General features: G+C 34.6%; 1 protein-coding gene and 1 pseudogene across 7 annotated transcripts in view; one reads left to right on the plus strand and one right to left on the minus strand.

Moving 5' to 3' along the window:
• Positions 1-15,760, minus strand: part of PALS2 (protein associated with LIN7 2, MAGUK p55 family member) — a 121,149-nt gene that overhangs the window by 57,020 nt on the left and 48,369 nt on the right. For 4 of the 7 annotated variants that reach the window (XM_065939001.1, XM_065938999.1, XM_065939005.1 and 1 more), the window contains exon 2: positions 8,231-8,349. In XM_065939001.1, coding sequence (XP_065795073.1) covers positions 8,231-8,347 — 117 coding nt within the window. In that variant the 5' untranslated portion in view covers positions 8,348-8,349. Of the gene's footprint in view, positions 1-8,230; positions 8,353-15,760 lie in introns of all 7 variants that reach the window. The other 3 variants (XM_065939003.1, XM_065939000.1, XM_065939004.1) reach the window with 1 other exon arrangement.
• On the plus strand, positions 12,060-12,604 carry LOC136170322 (protein C1orf43 homolog pseudogene; annotated as a pseudogene).

A 15,760-nucleotide genomic window follows, 5' to 3' on the forward strand; every position in this document is an offset into this window, starting at 1 on the left:
TGACCCTTTGTAGCACACCAGGCTTCCCTGCCCATCACCAGTCTCGTAGCTTGCTCAAACTCATGTCCATCAAATTGATGATGCCATCCAACCATCTCATCCTCTGTTGTCCCCTTTTCCTCCTGCCTTCAGTCCTTCCCAGAATCAGGGTCTTTTCCAGTGAGTCAGTTCTCTGCATCAGGTGGCCAAAGTATTGGAGCTTCAGCATCAGTCCTTCCAATGAATATTTAGGACTAATTTCCTTTAGGAACAGACATTACATAATAATAAGGACACAACAATCCATAATGTAAAAGCTCCTATCAGTAGAGCATCAAAATATGTGAAGCAAAATGTGATAGAACTTCAATATGAAACAGATTAGTCCACTATTGTAGCTGGACTAATACTCCTCTAAGATCAAGCAGGCAGAAAATAAGTAAGGACAGAGTTGAACTGAACAAAAACATGAATCAATTTCATCGAACAGCAGAGTGCACATTCTTCTCAAGTTCACATGGAACTTTCACCAAGATAGAACACAGCATGGGCCATAAAACACACCTGAACAAGTTTATAAGAATAAAGAGCATATAAAGTATAATAAAAATTCCACCTACATTTGTTGGAGACCTATCAACACACTTCTAAATAAGACATGGGGCAAAGATGAAATCTCAAGAAAAATTAAAAAAAAAAATCTGAACTGAATGAAAATGAAAATACAACTTATAAAATGTATGGGCTGCAGTGAAAGCCGTATTTAAAGGGAAACTTATAGCACTGGATGCATATTTAGAAAAGAATAAAGATCTAAAATAAATAATCTAAAAACTTCCACCTTAGGAAACTCAAAAGATCAAATTAAATACAAACTAAATAAAAGAAATAATAAAGCATTGAGCAGAAATAAATGAAATTGAAAACACAAAATCAAAGAAACCAAAAGCAGGTTCTTTGAAAAAAGTGAATTGATAAACTTCTTACCAGCTTAACTAAGAAAAAAGAGAAGATATGAATTTACTAATATCAGAAATGAAAGAGCCCATTACTACTAATGTCATGTATAATAAAGGAATGGTTGGACAATCCATGCACATAAATTTGATGACCTAAGTAAAATGGAACAATTCCTTGAAAAACATAATTCACCAAACTCACAAAAGGAGATATGGATAATCTGAGTAGCCCTATATCTGTTAAAGAAATTAAATTAATAATAATAACCTTCCAAAATCACCAGGTCCAGATGTGTTCACTGGTAAATTCTACCAAATATTTAAAGAAATTATACCATTTTTTAAGTCTCTTACAGAAGGCAAAGGAAACACTTCCTAACTCAATCTATAAAGGCCAGCATTACTCTAACACCAAAACCAGAAAAAGATATTACATGTTATTATACATCTGTCAAAACCCATAGAATGTACAACAGAAAGATTGAACCCTAAAGTACACTATGGACGTTAGCTAATAAGGTTTAAAATTTATTGAAAAATTTAGCAGAAAACACAGAGAATTCCCATATATCTGCTCTCTTATCCCTAGTTTCCTTTATTCACATCTGGTATCAACATGGTAAATGCTTTAATAAATGAGTCAGTACTGATATACCATTATTAATTAAAGCTTATAGTTTATTTATTATGATTCTTGTACAATTCCAACGGTTTTGACAAATGCATAAAGTCACTGATACACCTTAATAGTATCATACAGAATAGCTTCACTGCCCTAAAAATGTCCTGCGCGCCACCAATCCACCCCTCCTTTGTATCCCCCAAATTCTGGCAAGTACTGACTTTTTTTGGTACTGTCTCTATAGGTTTTGCTTTTTACAGAATGTCATATGATTGGAATCATACAGTGTATAGCCTTTCAGACTGGCTTCTTTTACCTAGTAAAAAGCATTTAAGGTTACTTCATGGCTTTGTAATTCATTTATTTTTATTCCTGAGTAATATTCCATTGTATGGATGTACCGCACTTTGTTTATCCACACACCTACTGAAGGGCATCTTGGTTGCTTCCAAGTTTTGTCACTTATGAATAAAGCCATTACAAACATTCACGTGTAGGTTTCTGTGTGGACACTAACAGTTCACTTGGGTAAATGTCAAGGAACACAATCACTGGATTATGTGGTAACACAATGCTTAGCTTTGTAAGAAATTGCCAGTCTATTTTCCAAAGTAGTTGTACCATTTTGCATTACTGGTACCATACCAGGGAAAAATGAGCAGCTTTCTTTTTAGGATATATGTTCTGCAAATATTTTCTTCTAGTCTGTAGTGCCCCTTATTTTTCTTAATGGTGTCTTTTTCAGGGGAAATCTAATTAATCAAAGTTTTCATTATGCCTCATGCTTTTTATGTCTTATCTAAGAATCTAAAGTCACAAAGATTTTTTTCCTTATGTGTTCTTTTAGAATTTTTTAGTCTTCGCTCTTACTTTTAAAGCTGTGATCTATTTTTAGCTAATTTTAGGATACAGAGTGGGGGGAAAAGGTGTTTTTTTACATATGAATATTCAACTGTTTCAGTGACATTTATTGAAAAGACTGTTATTTCTTCACTGAATTATCATGGTGCAAAAAGTCAGTTGGCTACACATGTGGTAGTCTCTTTTTGGACTCTATTCTGTGCTGCTGATCTATACATTGATACTACATTGTCTTTATGCACAGGGTCACAATAATCCTTGAAATCCTTCCAGGTTGTGGAAGGCATCAAATTTTGTACTTTTCCAAATTGTTTGGTCTCGGCCTGTTATAAATTTCAGTATCCACAGTAGAAATTTTGGCTGGGATTATACTGAAACTACAGTTTGCAAAGAATTAACATTATAAGATTATTGAGTCTTCCAATTCCTTTATTTGTGTAAGTATACATGTATACCTTTAAGCAATGTCTTTTAGTTTCCAGTTTATAGGTCTTACACATATTTAAAAAAATTTATTCCTATTACATTAAATTACTATTTCCAATTTGTTCATTGCTACCATATAAAAATACAAGTGATTTACATAGAGTGGTTTTTTTATCTTGTGTTCCTGCTAAATTCATTTATTAGTTCTACAGGGCTTTTTTTAAAACCCCCTTCTTGTAGATTCTTAGGATTTTTGACATAGATGGTCATATCATCCTTAAATGATGACAGTTAATTTTTTCTTCTTCAATCAGTATACCCTTTTTTTTTTCTTGTCTTTTTGCACTAGCGAAGACTCATAGTACCAAGCTGAACAGAAGTGATAAAAGTTGAACAGAAGTGATCTTAGAAAGAAGGCACTATCTTCCACTATGAAGGACGATGTTAACCATGGGCTTTAATTAAATAGATGCCCTTCATGAGGCTGAGGCAATTTACTTCTAAGTCTGTTGAGTTGTTATGAGGAATGGATGTTCAATTCACAAAACGCTTTTCCTGCAACTATGAATATAATCATATGATTTTTCTTATCATATCATTAAAATGGTGACATTTATTAATTTTCAAATGTGAAGGAAGCTCTTGTTTTTAAGACAAAAGTCACTTGGTAATGAGGTATTACCCTTTCTGTAAGTTGCTAGATTTAATTTGCTAATATTTTCTTAAGAACTTTTAGTCTACATTCACTAAGGATACTATTCTGCAGTTTTCTTTAATTGAACTCTTTTTAGCTGGTTTTGATATCAGGGTAACGCCAAGACTAGTAAAACAAAATTGGAAGTGTTTTTCCTTTCTTTTTTCTAGAATAAATAATGTAAAATTGGTATTATTTCTTCCTTAAATGTTTTAGATGGAATTTTCTTTTGAAGTCATCCAGGCTGAAGCTTCGGGTTTTAAATAGCAAATATTCAATCATAAAAAAACAGACACAGGGCATCCACTCTTCTGTAGACTTTAGTCACTTGTGTCTTTCAAGAAATGAGCTTCCTCTAGTTATCATATTTATTGCCACAAAGTTGTTCATAATATTTATTATTCTTGCAATGTCTGCTGGATTTGCAGCAATGTCCTCTCTTTCATTTCTGATAATGATAACTTGTGTCTAACTAGAGGTTTACCAATTTTATTAATATAGTCAAAGTTATATTGATTTTTTCATCTTTTTATGTTCACTCATCTTTATTATTTGCTTTCTGCATATTTTAATTTGTTCGTTTTCTATTTTCTCAAGGTATACATATAATCATTGATTTAAACTTTGTTCTTTTCTAATACAGGCGTTTCCCTCTAAGCATTGCTTTGCTGCACCCCCAAAGTTCTGTTATATATTTTCACATTATCCAGTTCAAAATATTTTTTATGTTTGTGATTCTCCTTTGATCCATGGCTATTTAGAAGAATGTCCTTTGATGTATTTGGGAATTTGGGGAATAACTTTATTATTAATTTTTAGTTTGATTTTGCTGTAGTCTGTAACTAGTTTCCTAGATTTGTTATAAGAAACTTAGTGTGAACTCTGCCCAATGTCCTGCATATTATGAGGACTTTTCAACTCAGGCTGGTGGGAATGCAAACTAAACTATCCCCCATCCCTTTTGAGCCCTGGAAATTACCTGGCCTACTGTGCTTTCCAGTGGCTCTTTCCTTGGACACTAGAGGCATGCCTCACATATGTACAGGTCAGGACTCAGCCAGAGATTTGAAGGCATCCCTGAACAGATCTCCAGGGCTGGTCTGGGTTAGCTTCCTCTTCCCCAATACTCTGCCATACAAGGTCCAGTCACCTCCTTCTCCCCAAGTCCTGAGCTCTATTAAGACTGCTGGGCTGTTATACTTCTCTCTGCACCAGGCATGGCAATGGGCCTGAGATAGTTTCATAATGCTCACCTCACTTCTCTCCCTTCTCTCAGGCATCCCAGTCCTGTGCTGCTTGTTGTCCTGTATCTGAAGACGGTCACTCCCTTCCACCCTTTTTGCTAGTTGTTTCTGGAGTGAAGGTAATTCAAGTCTATTTTCTCACCCTTAAGGTTTGGGTGGAATTTGTTCATTGTTATAATTTTACTTTTGTGGCTACCTCAAAGATCTCAATATGCATCCCTAACCTTTTTATACAACCTTAAGATATTACTTTGACCACTTCCTTGATCTTATAAAAGCGTCTTATAACTGTCTGAATCACAAAGTCTCTCCTTCGTTTTGGTCTATCATCTTCAAATATTTCATTTATATACATGCTATCAATGCCACAAGACATTACCATTACTTCATCCTAAAAATCAGGTTATTTTATATTTACTCCTTTTCCATTGTCATTCTTTCTGCCTGAAGAACTTCCTTATGCATTTCTTGCTGAGTCAATGGAGATAATTTTACTCAGACTTTGTCTAAAAAGAAAACCTTTATTTTGCTTTTATTTCTGAAGGTTGTTTTTGCTGAAGAGGGAATTTGAGGTTGGCAGTGTTTTTCTTTGTGCACCTTAATGATCTCAATCCACTCTGTTATGACTTTCATAGTTCCTGTTTTATAGTTAACTATTAGTCTTACTGCTGTCCTTAAAGGTAATGTGTCTTTCTTCTTCAGGGACTTTACAAATTTTACTTCATCTTTGATTTTCAGGAGTCTGACTGTGATATTCAAAGAAATGTTTTTCATTTTCCCTGCCAGGGGGGGTTTGTTTAGCTTCTTGAATTTCTCAGTTGATGTTGTTCATTAGTTTTAAAAATTCTTGACCATTGTGTCTTGCACTATTTCTTCTGCCCCATCCCCTGCCCCCTTTTTCTGGGATATTAACTACATGTGTATTTGACCTTTTAAGTATGTCTCACGTACTGTCTTTTCTATATGTACTTTCCTATGAATTTCAGTTTAGATGTTTCGAATTGACCTGTCTTCAAATTTGTTAGTCTTCTTGTTTGCTGTGTTTAGTCTTCTACTAAACCCATCAAATGAGCTGTTAATCAGATATTGTATTTTTGAGTTCTCAAATAACCATTTGATTATTTTTGACTCTTATTTTCCAGTAATATTTTAAATGTCTTTATTTTCCCTTCCTTTATTAAAAATGTTACTTAAAAATCTTTGTATATAAACTTTTAAAAGGATTATTTATAAGACTGTTTCTTTTGTTCTTCTCATGATTATTAGTCACATGTTCTTGCCTCTCCACAAGTGTAGGAATGTACCCTCACTGTTTCTTCAGCAGTTAGTCCATCTTTCTCCCTACTGGTACTGGGAATTTTGGCCTGCTGTGACTTCACATCTCTTTCTTGGAAGCAGAAGTCCTTTCTTCCTTCTGGGATATCTTTACCTTCAATGTAGGAATATTCACCTACCACTGCTTCTATTTATTGAGAAACTGCTTGAATGTTGTTTACTACTGAGTGATTCTTTTTTTTTCTATTTCAATTTTATCATCAAAAGATCACAATAGCATTTCAGCTGCTCAAAAGTCATGCAGCCATTTCAATTGCTGAGAATAGTGAACAAAAAGATCTTCAGTAAGGTCAACATCAATGACACAAAAATCAGTACTTTTTTTATGCACAGAAATTCTTAAGAATATACACAGAGAGACACCAACATGCTCTGTAGAAGAAAGAGAAAAGAATTTGAAGAAACAAGACCTTGCCTAAGTATTTCTGTCATTTTCTAGATAAGTGACCTTAGGCAAATAATTTTTCTATTTTAAATCCTAGTTTTCAATTTATAATGTTTTTGCAGAGATGAAATAGCAATTTTTAAAAACTCTTATAAACAATAAGCACATTATAAGATGTCTTGCATAATATAATTGAGTTTCTAGATCTATATCTAAAAACTTTAAATTAAATAAACATGAGGATGGGGTGTAAGAGGTACACTGAGGGAAAAAACTGACAACCAACAATAATGTAGGTATGACATTAAGGGAGGAATAAAACACTACTTTTAAAGTGGCAGTAAGAGCTCAGAGTGAGCCATTTAACTAATAGGCTTAAACAGCCCTTCCTTATTTCTAGGGCTTCCCTTGTAGCTCAGTCAGTAAAGAATCTACCTGCAGTGCAGGAGACCTGGGTTTGATCCCTGGGTTGGGAAGATTCCTTGGAGAAGGAAATGGCAAACTACTCCAGTATCCTTGCCTGGAAAATCTCATGGACAGAGGAGCCTGGTGGGCTGCAGTCCATGGGGTTGCAGAGTCAGGCACGACTGAGCAACTAATACTTAACTTACTTATTTCTAAGACACTGAAGCTATTTATCTCAACACAGCATAGTGATTGATATTTGCAAGAAGAAGCTTAAATATGAAGGTAAATTATATCCTATATATTATTATTAAAGGAATACCTAATAAATTTTGCAAAGACTGCAGTCAAACATGACTAAAATAAAAATTCTAGTTGGGTGATCTCTAAGTGGATTAGTTTTCTACTTAGGAACCAAAGCCTTCAGACCATGTGACCTTAGAATGATTACATTTACGAATAAAACTAAGAACTGCATTACTAACTCACTCTATTAGAACACTTAGGAAAAAGTATGATTTTTCAGAAGTCTTAGAAGAAAACAAGTGATAGACTATGCTACAAAAAATGATCTCAGGAGAGGATAAAAATCAACACTCCACGAATGACAAGATGGTTACATGAAGAAAAGGTCAGAGACATAATAAGATTCTACTGAATAGCAAAAGGAACTATATTCAATATCTTATTAAAAAAATAAAGGAAAGAAAAGGTCAAGTGTATGGCATAGGTTCTTAAAAGCAAGAAATCATCTGAAGAATGGGAGAGCAGTGTTGTAAAACAGTTAATACACTCAGTTTTAGTGACATTTATAAAAATTACTGTGGGAAATACCGTAATTGAAATAAAACTGGACAAAAAATGGTTGTAAAACTATATTTTTGGATGAGTAAAAAAGATTACTGCAGAGCTGATTATGGAAATAGACTAAAAACATCAGGTTATAAAAAAAAACTTCAAAAAGAACTAGTTATAGGAAGTCAAGAACTAAATTGAAAAACAGGTATATGGTCTAACATAAAAGAAGAAAATCAGTACCTTGCTGTTGTTGAAAATGGAGACAAAATCAGATTCTTTTTCACAGACTTCCATTATAATACAACTGTTCAGTTATTGCTTCCCTAAAACTTTAAAGTCAACAGAGAAGGCAAAATAGCATGATTTTTGTGTAAAGTTTAAGATTTCATTAGTTGTTAACTGCTATCATTTGCTAACTAAGCCTAAGTTATACTCACTTAGGTTTTAAAACACTAATCTGAAAAGACCTCTGTAAAAACAACTTAAAAAGAATTTAATTATCTTATGAATAAATCAATATACCTTAGCAAGTGATTTCACAATAGGATTCTCCATAATCCCCTTGAGGAAAATTAGGTCTATTTCTTCTGCTCCCGTAGACGAGGGCAGCCCCGTAAGGTTATCCAACACTTGCTGCATTGCTGCTGAGATAAAAAAAAGAAGCAAACCTTAAATTCCAAGCTATTATGAAATATGATTTTAAAACAAATCGAATAAAAATACATTAACAATAAACATTCTTGAAAAACACATTAGAAAAACTGAACTGTTAAACAGTATAAATTTCAAATTGACTTCCCATGAAGTAGCAACAGGACAGGTTTTTACATGCAATTTGGGGCTTTATCAGACTATCTAATACATACTTAGAAGTTTATACTTTCTTTTTATTTTTCATATTTTAAAAAATTACCCAAGAAGAAACACAAAATTGTAAGAAACCAATAAAAAAATAAAAAGATTGGATTAGGTAATCAAGAAATTTCATTCCAACAAGCCCAGAATCAGATGACTTGACTATTGAATTTTATTAAACATTAAAGAACTAAAATCATTACTTCACAAACTTGAAAAAAAATGTAGAAGAGGAAGGAACACTTTCCAACTATTCTGTGAGATCTTGAAACTAAATCCAAAGACATCACAAGAAAGCTACAGCCAATATCATCTATAAGCACAGATGCAATAATTTTTAATAAAATACTAGCAAACTGAATCCAGCAACATATGAAAAGGATTGTACACAATGACCTAGCAGAATTTATCCCAGGAGTACAGTGTAGCTCATCAACATATGATAATCAATGCTATACACTGTATTAATAGAACAAAACCACGTGGTATCTCAATAAGCACAGAAAAAGCATTTGACAAAATCAAATACCTTTTCATGATAAAAAAAAAAATTCGACTAGAAACAGAAGGAAATTTTCATTTGATCAAGGGCATCTACAAAAAACCCATAGCTAACACCATACTTAATGATGAAAGACTGAATGGTTTGCCACAGATCAGGAACAAGGCAAGGATGTCTACTCCTATCATTTCTACTCAACATTGTTCTGAAGGGTCTAGCCAACAAAAAGCTAGGCAACAAAAAGAAAAAGTCAACCAGATAAAAAATGAATGAAACTTTCCCTTTTTGCCGATGATATGACCTCATATACAGAAAATCTTAAGGAATATATACAAAAAACTTATTAGAACTAACAAATGAGTTCAGTAAGGTTGCAAAAAAGCACAAAAATCATTTGTACTTCTATACACTAGCAATGAACTCTGAAAATGAAACTAACAAAACCATTCCTTTTACAATAGCATTAAATCAATAAAATCATTAGAAACAAGCATAACAAAAGAAGTGCAAGATTTTACAGTGAAACTATATCACTGAAAGAATTAAAGACAAATAAAAAGATATCAAATTTTATGGATTAGAAGACTTAATATTGTTAAGATGGCAATAGTCCTCAAATTGATCGATAGGTTTAATGCAGTCCCTATTAAAATCTCAGTTTCCCCCATCCTTTTTGGTAGAAGTTGATAAGCAGATCCTAAAAGTCATGTGGGAAATACAGTAAATCGAGTATAGCCAAACAATCTTCAAAAAGAACAAAGCTGGAAGAATCACAATTTTAAAACTCACTAAAAAGCTGTAGTAATCAAAACTGTGGTACCAGCATAAAGATAGACATATAACTGAGAGTTCATAAATAAACCCATTTATGGTTAATAGATTTTCAACAAGAGTGGCAAGATAGTTCAAAGGAGAAAAGAACAGCCTTTTCAAAAAATGGATTTGGGACAACTGGATATGCATTTGAAGAAGGTGAAGCTAGATTCCTACTACATTCAAAATCATAGTCTTAATTTTATTCAGATTAATTTTATTAATAAGCTTTTTTCCCTTGATGCATCTTTAGAATAAGTATACTAATACTGTAGTTTGTTTTTTTAAATATTTTTATTAAAATAAAACATAAACATTGTAAAAAGACATTGTATTACTAAGTTGCTTATAATAAAATACAGCAGTTCTTTGTTCCATGCTGTCAGACTCCCTCTCAAATGATTCCATCCGTACATAACTACTTTGAATTTGCGGTTTCTTTTAATCATAACTATATTTCTGGATAATAGGCTAATACTGCTACTTTTTGACATGATCATTTTAGGCATTATTTATTTTCATTAGGATAGTACTAGCTAATGGTACTAGTAAAGCTTTTACCTTTCCCTCTCTCCAGACTGGCAATTTTTAAATAAAATCAACAGTTAGTGCTTTTCATATAGGACTCCTACAAGTTTCTCCCCACAATATTCCAACAAACTTCTCACATTTTTATCAGTAATCTTTCCAAATGCTCAAACATCAGAACTACTCCCAATTTCTACCTTCCTAAGCTCTATCCCGAGTTGTCTTCTCTTGCACTTTAATTGGGACAGGTTCATCTTTAGGTATCCGAGTCAATAGGAAGAAGTAAGTTAAAATTTTGGAAGTAAAGAGGTGAATGGGAGAAAAGCGTGCATTTACAACAAGCAGAAAGAAAACTGATATGGAGCTAAGATGGAAGTTGACACTAGGAAATAACAAATATAAGCAAAGTCTACTTCATAATTTTGCTTGAGGTCCAAAGTGTACTCTGGTCAGGGAACAAAAGAATCAACAATCTTCAGAAGTATTAATATTTTTACCCTGTGGCTATAAATGTAGTCAGCTCTGCTTTTCATGAGTACTTTTTCTTATAAGGACTCTTTTCTTTCTTTTGACATACTACATTTGTCTTTACTTTTATTATGGAAAATTCCAAACATATACAAAAGGAGATACTACAGCTAACCCAATAATTATCAGCTCTAACAATTAGCAACTCATGGCCAATTCTGTTTCATACTCATATACTTTCTGTCCTATGTTAACTTTGAGGCAAATCCCAGCACGAGTGTTCATGCTTAAAAGATCAGGACTCTTTTTAAATAATGTAACAATACTGCTAGCACATCTAATAAGATAACAATAATTCCTTAATATCATCAAATATCTAGCTGGTGTTAAAATTGCCTGTTGTATAGAAGCTTTTTTTTTTTTTTTAAATGTATCTTCTATATTGGTTCTTGAGATATTTAAATTTTTATATTTTATGCTTAATTAAACAGGAAGAAAAGTGGCAGAGACTGTGATATATATCCTTGGTTATTTTCTTTCTAAGTTGTTACTGATTTTTTAATATATGAGATCTAAATAAAAACTTATAAGCCAGTCATATCCCATGTTGTGAAAAGGGAATCTGGAGTTGCCGAACATTCCCAAACTAATTTGTATATTTAATAGAGATTTAATAAAACTGGGCTTCCCTGAAAGCTCAGTTGGTGAAGAATCCACCTGCAACGCAGGAGATGCTGGTTTAATTCCTGTGTCAGGAAGATCCCCTGGAGAAGGGTTAGGCTACCACTCCAGTACTCTTGGATGTCCCTTGTGGCTCAGCTGGTAAAGAGTTCGCCTGCAATATGGGAGACCTGGGTTCGATCTCTGCGTTGGGAAGATCCCCTGGAGAAGGGAGAGGCTACCCACTCCAGTATTCTTGCCTGGAGAATTCCATGGGCTGTATAGTCCATGGGATTGCCAAGACTCAGACACAGCTGAGTGACTTTCACTTTCACTTAATAGAACTACCACAGATCCCCTAAATAACCATGTTTCTTCCCCCAATTCACTAGGGAAATGACCTGGACTGCTCCAGGGAACTTGGGCTGAGGAGGCAGGGGAGTAGGGTAAACTGCTGCAGTTCAGCACTGGTTAGGGAAGCCAGTCTCAGTGAATGGTGTGCTGGTTAAGGTTGACAAGAATCTGGTGTTTGTACTGCTATTAATTTTTGTGAAGAAGTAAATCATGAGATTCACAATGAAATCTTGAAATTGACCTCATATCCCTAGGGGCATCATGCCCCCAAAGACTTCAAAGAGGAGATGATATCTGACTATCCAGACTCTGGGATATCAAGTACAAACCCTGCGTCCTCATGAAGGATGGTCCAAGACTGCTACAGCTGTAAGTCAGAAGTGCTACAACTATCTGCACAGGATGAAACCTCGCCACCATCTGTGACTCTGAAAACCCACTTCAAGCTGAAGGCCAGAATCCCTGTTCCTTAATGGGCAAGATTTTTGGGTCCCATCTGCTACATCTTCTGAAACACTAACACTCTTTTCAAGGGTGTATGCAAAGCCCTCACTGATACCTTGCTGGATGGCTGAGATAGCCTATGGGACACAGGACTCTTTCTGTGGCCAGAAAGAGTACCTAAACTATCAGGAGGCACTACCTGAGCTAGGGTCTGTGGTCATATCTCAAAGTGGGAGCTCTCAGCACACCACCAGTCAGCAGCCAAAACCTAACCCAGTAGCCCAACAACCAACAGGTGACACACCTCCTCTACAGTGAGAAGAGTAAACACATGCTTCCTCAAACCGAAGATCTTGAAGGAAGCTACAGTGGAAGCATGGATATTAACTGCTCAGGTCCACTTATATGTGGATTATTTTCAAGAAATATGTACTAGAGTACTAAACATCTGCTGCTAGTTGAATCTGCCAACACAGAACTGCAAAGACAGTATAAGGGGATTTTCCACTGTGCAGAGGGTGGGTGGCCTTAATCACCTGTGTTGTTGAAGGGTTAACCATAAAACACATTGGGCTGTATTCTGTGATGGAACTGAAGGACTCTCATGGAAGACTGAGACAGACCAACTGCAATGTGCTTTCCAGGCAGCCCCAAGTCATCTGATTCTGAAGGCCCAGACTGGACCAGCCGAAGCCCCACTGAGTCCAGAGCTTTTAGAGCTCATACCTAGAGGACCACTCTCCAGCACTTTCTTATGAGCAGTTTTAGAACATCTGCTAAGGCTTTACTGTCCCCTGGTAGAGCTGTTTTCTGGAGTTGAATTCAGATGTCATTCTTAAAGTTCCTATCAAAAAATTCTCATTTAGTTTACCCACCCTGTTACAGGTTATTTAATCACCAAGGTGAGAGAGGAGGTGAGGGGTCTTGGAATTTTCCCTGCCTTCCCCTTTTGAATGAAAACTGGGTTTTGGGTGTCTCAGAGTTGACAGGCAGGAAAGGCAGAGAAAAACTGGTGAGGAGGTTAGGCGAAGTGGTGAGTGCGGGTGTGGAATGACGCACCCTGGTGTTCCAGTTGTGCTAGGATGTCAAACTTGAAAGCATCTGCCTGACACCTTCATTCCATGCTCTGCTGTGAATAAAATAAATAATGTTCTAACACCTGGCATAATCCAATCTCCCTCACTTGTTGGGATATTATTGGACAGTGTGAAGAAACAATTGCCCCTAACAAGCCAATTTATTGACTTATAAAATAGTTACCTAATAACATGAACTATCAAAAAATGTAATAGTTCTTTTTAATTAAGTCATCCTGAAAGCATATCAAAGATACACAAGAAAATATGCAAAAACTATAACAAGGAGCAGTGAGAGAATTAACATTATAAACTATTAAAACATTAACTAGATCTATAATAACTATTCTAACATGGATTATCATAAGGCAACTCTTACACAGAAAACCTTGATACATGAAACAGAAAGCTGTTTCATGTAGTGAGAATGCTACAAAACTGAGTCGGATTCAGAAAAGCAGGGAAGTGTCCCAATTTACTCAGAGATTCCAGGAAGAAAGGAAAGTCCAAAAACTCAGAAGGTTAAGTTTCCTACAAGTTCCACTCCTCCTCCTCTATTACAAGAGGATGGACTCTAATCAGAAGCTAGATTCAATGGCATACAAATGGGATTCCTACTTAAACTAGAGAAAAATTAATATATTTAATCTAGACCCTTCAATTACAAATATGAACAAAACAAGAATAACTAAACATGAAAACTAAAAGCAAGAATGTAACTCACCAAGTTCAACAAACATTAAGTGCCAAAGAAACAGGCCTACTACGTACTAGGAGGTTATTTTAAAAAAGGGGGGGGTGTTGGGAGAAAGAAAAAAAGAAAGAGCAAAAGAACGAACAAGATTAAATTAAATAACTGTGTGTGGGACGGGGTTAGGAGTGGGGATTGCAAGAATTAAACTGAAGAATTTTCCCACTAGAAAGGGCAATGAGAGAAAAAGCATGGAAATCCTGTTACAGATCATGAAAAACTAGGAGAAGGAATTAAGAGGGAAAGCAGAAAATAATCCTAGGAAAAAAAAAAAGCCATAGATCTGATATGCTGGCTGTTTCAAAAGGCAAAGAAAAAAAGGCTGATACTTGGCTAGTGTGACTAATAAACGACAAGACACAAATCACTTTGGAAATGTAATGAAAAATAACTGCAGGCATAACAAAGATTCAAAAGAAAATACAATGAACAACTTTATTTAAAAAGGTAGTCAAGCAGAGATTTTCTAGTAAAATGTCAATTACTGAAATTTAGGAAAAAGGTAAAAATGGAAACAGATAATAACGGAAGAAATTTTAAAGATTTTCAAAGATCTACCATTTAAAAAAGACATTAGGCCTGGATAGGTTTAAGAATAAGCTGTATCAAACCTTCAAGAAAGAAATTATTCACATTTTTAAATCAAAACACAGGAAAAGATCAAAAGCTTTCCAAGTTCTATATGGATTTCAAAATTCAATAAAAAGTATATATTAATATTAAACTCTGCTTGAGTATAAATGCATATATCCCAAACAACATATTAGCAAACTGAATCTAACAATGTCTTAACAATACACAAGTACAGTTTATCCTAGTAATGTAAAGATAATTTAACACTGTGCATGCATGTGTGAGAAGTCGCTTCAGTCAAGTCCAACTCTGTTACCCCATGGACTGTAGCCTGCTAGGCTCCTCAGTACATAGGTTTTTTCAGGAAAGAATACTGGAGTGGGTTTATGCCCTCCCTCCAGGGGACCTTCCTGACCCAGGGATCAAACCCATGTCTTTTATGTTTCCTGTATTGGCAGGCAGGTTTTTTACCACTAGTGCCACCTAGGAAGCCCAGTTTAACTTTAAGAAATACATAATTTAATGTATATGACAGTATACCACCCTTAATGCTTCAAATACACTAAATAAAAAATAAAATTCCTAATGGAAAACCTTACCATAACATGACTAGAAGAAAACCAGAATAATTTTATAACAGAATCTGTATGAAGTATTATCCTTAATGGAGAAATGTCAGAAGTTTTACCATTAAAGTCAAGGACAAGACAAGAATATCCAGTAAGATTACTACTTTTCAAACTTCTATTGAACATTTTAATCAATGTAGAAAGATATTACAAAACAAACATACATAGGTTACAGGTATCTACTTAGTAGAAAGACTAAGGAATCAGCTGAAAAATTATTGAAGTTACTTATAAGAGTTTGACTTGTGTCTTGCTAGACACAAGAGCAATACAGAAAAATCAAAAGTTTTTCTAAATAACAGTAAAAACCAATTAGAAAATATCACTGAGAGAAAGAAACTACATGCATGACAGCAACAAAATTTACAAATAAGAAATAAGGCTAAAACAGAAATGTTC

This window comes from Muntiacus reevesi, chromosome 6, assembly GCF_963930625.1.
Source record: "Muntiacus reevesi chromosome 6, mMunRee1.1, whole genome shotgun sequence".
Taxonomy (NCBI): Eukaryota; Metazoa; Chordata; class Mammalia; order Artiodactyla; family Cervidae; genus Muntiacus; species Muntiacus reevesi.